Raw genomic sequence first — 5,428 nt, 5'->3', positions numbered from 1 at the left:
TGTTTTTGCTTTTGCCGGGAATGTGTTATTTGTAGTGTTTTAAAAAAGAGTTAGTGTTGTTCCTTGCACACATTGTAGTGGATTTAGCATATTTTTTTTGCAAGTCAGAGACAACCCCTAGGAGGGCTCCCTTGGAACCCAAATTTGTTGAGCCAGACCGGTCGACTCAACTAAACCGTATTGTGTATAGCTTGATCTACTCTACTATTCTAATAAATATTCGCTTTCCATTCCTTCAATCTTCTACCCTCTCCCTTTCAATATACTCCGTCCCTATTTTGACTGTAGACTTTTGAAATTGTAGTTGTGTCTAGATCATATGATTGAAATCGTAGTCACCCAAATGATGTGAAGAGGACTGACTGGCTGGGGCAGATTTTTTGTACATTTGAAAAGATCCACTGGTAAGCTTTCCTGATTGAAAATTTAGGTGCATTATGCCATCTCTGGAATTCGGACCCAAATATAGTACATAGTCACTTCATAAGGTGCAGACATTTCATAAGTCTTTTTGCTCAAATTTGGTAGAATTTAATCTTCAAATATAGATCAACCGCTCCTAAATCTTAATTACTTTTGAAGTAAAATTTTCTTAATTTGTATGAATTCATCAAAAAAAAAAAAAAAAAAGAGAAGGTGAAGCAAACTGGGCAGCAACCTTATGAATTGAACAGAGTTTTCTGTGATAATATATTACAATAATTACAATTCTGTGAAAACAACAAACCAGAATATAGCCAGCAGAAGTCACCAAGTTGCAGGCTATACTTGTAACACCTCCTTACATATATAATTGTGACAGATGTTCTACAGCACTCTATAAGATATCAATCCATTATTAGTCTCAACATTCAGCCGCTTCATGCGCACCAGCAGCAGGACATACGATCTTCCTTTAGTCCCTGCAATCAAGTTAAAGGTGAAGCTATTAAGCAAAGTGCCTGATTTGAACTTTCTAAGTCATGCAATTGAGAATGTCTACAAATGCAATTTTAGCTATATGTATTATTATCCTGTCACGGACCTAGCTTTGGAACAAAACTTACTAATCATGAGAGAAGTTAAGAGGACTAGCTGCGCTAGTGATCCCTTGAAAAGTGATTGAGTAAAGACAATGCTGTTTTTAACATTTGGGCTTTCTATGAAAGGTAGGTAACAGAAGTATTTAAGACAGTCTTGAGAAAAGAAAACAAAGAAATTTCAAACGAATTACCTAATCCCATTGATTCAAGTTCCTCGGGATGGAAGAAGGTATTTTGTTTCATATTTCCCTTCTTGCTTAGGAATGAGTTCATTTTCTCAACTGCGGATTGTAGATCCTGCAAATGATGACAAACTTTACATATATTTGGAGAGGTGCCAGACAAAGGAAAAAGTTACACAACCTAAGATAAATAAATTTAGTGCAGATCCGCAATGAGAAGTACATAACAAATACCATACCTTCCACGGAGCCACACTTTTCATGTAAGAAGGCAGATTTTCATAGTCTTCATTTGAAACAAGTATCATATTTGAAGTTTCACGTAACTTGGGTTCATCTCTCTCTTCTTCTGTATAGAACAGAGAAGACTTGTCAAGATTTTTTAATATGTTTCTACCTTAGAATTCTTTCTCCAGAAAAGTATTTACGGCATTATTAAGACAGTTAGAATGAAGCATTCTGACAGGTTTGAGACATTACCAGCAACTGTATTAAGGATGCTTGGGTTATCTTGGTTCTGGACCTTGAACCTATGATGTAACCTGTTTATTGAAATTATAAGTAGAACATGAATTTCTAGTGAGCTAAAATGACAAAAATCCAATAATATTGTTGACACAAGACAGCAAGAGATAGCAATCTTACTTTGGTGGACTATCAGGCACACTACTTTTGCGAACTCCTGGACAGAAATTTGAAGCAAAGACAAGCAACTCGTCATTATCTTATTATTCAAATGCTTAGACATGCTAGATTTACTATTAGCAAATTTTCCAAATAATAAGCATGGTGGATCACTAACCTCCAGAAGCAAGTGTAGCTAGACTAATCTCAGATAATCCAAGGTTTCGAAAGCTGGGAGACCCTTCAAGTCTTGAAACTCGTTAAGGACAAGAATTCTTCACCACGTATATAATTAAAACAAATTGAAAGTTTTTAAGCTACATTTAAATTCAAAAGCTCATAGATAGATATTAGTCGCACAATTGCACAAACATTCAAGCCCGAAAATCAATCATGAAAACACACATAACTATAGGAAACAAAAACTAAAAATGAATTGAAAGGATACAAAGAATCAGCATCCACATTGTTGGTAGACCCATAACGTAAAGCCGGGAACGGTGATTCTGGTTCAGGATCAGGATTATCACAACTACTACTTTGAGCCATAAAATCCTCTTCAAGGTCATCAACTCCATCACCTAATAATTAAAATTAACCCACATAACAAAGTTCCAATTAACACCCAACTCAACACTCAATCTGCTTTAAAAACTGAAAAAATCATCTCAGTAGAACCCTAATTTCACCATAAAATAAACAAACAAAGACACAGAAATATTAAAAAAAATCCAAAAAAAAAAAAAAATACTTGGGGAAATGTAGGCCAAAGATTGAAGATGGGAATGAAGGTGAAGAAGATGAGAATGATTCAATTTATAAATCTCATTGCAGTGACCCAGAAGCTCTTCAAATGACACAGTTCCCAATGACATTGATTCCAGCAAATTAAGATCCCCCGTTAAAGCCGAAACCCTACGATTTAGGGATTGCATAAAAGTGGTGGACGCCGAATCTGAGCAACACCCACAAAAATTAAACATCAAAAACTAAGAATTACACCATAATTAAGCAATTTGAGCATAAAATCAACACTTAATCTCAAGAAATTAGGGGTTAAAGTAAAACCAGTAGAAAGAGGAGAGAGAAAGTGGGTATCATACCGAGAGGAATTGGACGACGATCAAGGGATTGTTTGAAAGCACTAGAAGTAGATTGAAGATTATTGCAGAATTTTGCTACATTTTTGTTGAAATTGTTGATGCTTTCCTCCATTTTTTTTTTTTTTTGTTGTTGAGTTCTTTCACTTTCTCTCTCCTCTTTCAGTTCGTTAAGGTTGCTCTGAAATCGAAGAAGTTTAAATTGCTTTTAGCGGGAATTTGGAAGTGAAATTTCATTATTTAGATTAAATGAAATTAATAAGGGCTTTGTAATATTAACAGCGTCTGTAGCTCAGTGGATAGAGCGTCTGTTTCCTAAGCAGAAGGTCGTAGGTTCGACCCCTACCTGACGCGTATTTCAATTTTTATTTTTAATTTTTTACGCTTTCACAACTTTTTCCATATATAGATTAGCCTATGTCATTAAACACGTGGCTTGATGTACTCGTAATTGATTGATTAAACATTATGAACATATATAGACTATAGGTAAATATGTTGGAAAAATTATCATCTTTTTCTGCAAATTGTCATGCCATCTCCAATTGGTACTAAACTGGTGCTTACACGTTCATCCTCAAATAAAGCATTATTGAAACTCCTGAGACTAGCAGTTTTGGAGTCATTTACCAAGGGATCGGCCACTTTACCATGCCAAAGTACATTATCGATCACAATTACACCCCCAACCCTCACAAGCTTCAGCAACAGCTCGAAGTATGTCGTATACATTTTCTTCTCTGCATCGACAAATGCAAAATCGTAGCTGCCAGCTTCTCCGTTCAACAGCATGCCATTTAAAGTATCTATGGCAAGCCCATGTTTGATCTGCACCTTATGAAGAACCCCAGCTCGCTCATAGAACCTTCTAGCAACTTTTAGAACCTTTTCATCTCTCTCACAGGCGACTAAACAACCAGATTCTGGAAGGGCCAGAGCAACAGCCAAGGATGAGTAACCGGTGTAAACTCCAACCTCAATGCACCTTCTTGCCCCAAGAATCTGGACAAGCATAGCAAGGAGCTGAGCTTGATCAGGAGAGACCTGCATTTGGCTGCCATGCATTGTAGCAGTCTCTTCCCGTAATTCTTTTAACACCTCTGGCTCTCGGACATTGCTCAGGACATAATCATAGAGCCTTGGAGTCAAACTAACAACTTGTTTGTTCCCATACTTGTTATCATTCACGACAACAAAGGCATCTGTGGAGCAACATCTGACTAAGTGCAAGGACTTGTCAGGGCTGAATCTGTTGACGCAATTCCTTCTGGTTGTCGTTGGTGAAAGAGATAGGTTTTGGGGAATAGAAAATCTGGACAATGGAAGAGAAGCTGCCGGCACAGGCTTTACACAGTAGCAGTTGTATGACATTCTGACCTATCGGTTGGAAAGTCTAATTTATAACACATTACAGATGTTCACATTTCCATGTCTTTCATCCTCATTTGGGAATTAGGATCTAATCCGCCAACTTGAACCTGTCAATAACATCATACAGAGTCACAACAACAACAAAGCCTTAGTCCTAAAATGATTTGGGGTTGGCTAACATGAATCATCACAAGGAACCATAAACAAAAGAAAAAATAAGAGAAAAATTATGACTTTCTTTACCGTACTTCTTGCTAAGCAATGGTCATCAATAATAATGCCATTGTTCCTCTTTTTTTCCTCTTTCCATCATTAGTTTATTCCAACCTTTTATTGTCATGCAAAAGATATTAATCAACTTAGAAATGTACATACAAAATTATCATTTTTTACTCTTACACTATGTTTGGATAGGAGAATAGCTATTGTGAATGGAAGGTTGGGATGAAATTCTACAGTAACGTGAGAGGTGGGAACTACTGGGAATAAGAGAGCTAAATTATCCACTTAAATGTTTTTAACATTGTAAGGAGTGAGAGAATACAAATTGGATCCCACCATTTTCTTCCCATAACTCTCCCCAAATCATATCAAAACAAGGGAAGATGAATCTCTCTTTCACTTCCCTCCCTTTCTCTCCAAATCACCCTTTCCAATCACACACTTAAACTATGTTTGGATAGCAATTATGAAGGGAAACTGAATTGAGGGAAGTATAAAGAAGGGGAAGGAAAGGAAAATGAGGGAGAGATTGAGCTTCAATTTTCTTTCGAAATATTTCCAATGTTGGAAGGATTTGGTTTATTTAAGGAGAATGAAAATGGGTCCTTCTAATTTTCTCCCCTTTCCCTTATGATATCCAAATTAGGGATGGTAATTCCCTCCCTTTCTCTTATCTTCCTTTCCCTCCATTTCTCTCTTCCGAAACACAGTGTTAAGGATGAGAGTACCTTAACTTCAAAAGTAAAACTAATCCTTCTCATTCTTTCCCTTCTCCTATGTCTTATCCAAATAAGGGAGATTGGTGCTCTCACTCTCCATCCAAATTCTCTTATCAAAACATACGATAAGGTTGTAATTTTGTAACCTAATGAATCAATCAATCAAAGCCTTAATCCCATAAATCAAT

General features: G+C 36.5%; 1 protein-coding gene, 1 non-coding gene and 1 pseudogene across 4 annotated transcripts in view; 1 reads left to right on the top strand and 2 right to left on the bottom strand.

Annotated features, from left to right (window-relative positions):
• Positions 1–744: 744 nt before the first annotated feature.
• On the bottom strand, positions 745–3,108 carry LOC145584179 (uncharacterized). Of its 2 annotated transcripts, none has more exons than XM_081641092.1 (9): positions 2,932–3,108; positions 2,580–2,783; positions 2,277–2,409; positions 2,007–2,077; positions 1,850–1,886; positions 1,685–1,746; positions 1,444–1,550; positions 1,214–1,319; positions 745–902 (listed from the first exon to the last, which is right to left on the bottom strand). In XM_081641092.1, exons 1-9 carry the CDS (start codon positions 3,041–3,043, stop codon positions 808–810), a joined length of 927 nt encoding a protein of 308 aa, XP_081497218.1. In that variant the 5' UTR covers positions 3,044–3,108; the 3' UTR covers positions 745–807. The 2 variants fall into 2 exon arrangements, with proteins under 2 accessions (XP_081497218.1, XP_081497215.1); XM_081641089.1 differs by having other exon boundaries at positions 1,444–1,553; positions 2,932–3,106.
• Positions 3,109–3,209: 101 nt separating this feature from the next.
• Positions 3,210–3,282, top strand: TRNAR-CCU (transfer RNA arginine (anticodon CCU)). Its single transcript has one exon. It is a non-coding gene; the product is annotated as a tRNA-Arg (tRNA).
• Positions 3,283–3,438: 156 nt separating this feature from the next.
• The window catches only part of LOC145584175 (uncharacterized), a 2,726-nt pseudogene continuing 736 nt past the window's right edge, over positions 3,439–5,428 (bottom strand). The window contains exon 2 of the transcript XR_014100340.1: positions 3,439–4,406. The product of XR_014100340.1 is annotated as an uncharacterized LOC145584175 (transcript). The remainder of the gene's footprint in view (positions 4,407–5,428) is intronic.

The sequence above is a fragment of the Chenopodium album genome, chromosome 2 (assembly GCF_948465745.1).
Source record: "Chenopodium album chromosome 2, dcCheAlbu1.1, whole genome shotgun sequence".
NCBI classification, from domain to species: domain Eukaryota; kingdom Viridiplantae; phylum Streptophyta; class Magnoliopsida; order Caryophyllales; family Amaranthaceae; genus Chenopodium; species Chenopodium album.
The sequence above is the reverse complement of the archived record's forward strand: the minus strand, read 5'-3'. Positions and strand labels throughout refer to the sequence as shown.

What these genes read in the sequence shown, in the direction of transcription:
- LOC145584179 (XM_081641089.1), bottom strand. Translation starts at nt 3,043, where the DNA reads ATGGAGGAAAGCATCAACAATTTCAACAAAAATGTAGCAAAATTCTGC. An exon ending in AATGTGGATGCTGATTCTTT is followed by an intron (nt 2,078 to 2,276) that starts GTATCCTTTCAA and finishes ACGAGTTTCAAG; the next exon opens with ACTTGAAGGGTCTCCCAGCT. An exon ending in AAAGTGTGGCTCCGTGGAAG is followed by an intron (nt 1,320 to 1,443) that starts GTATGGTATTTG and finishes CATCATTTGCAG; the next exon opens with GATCTACAATCCGCAGTTGA.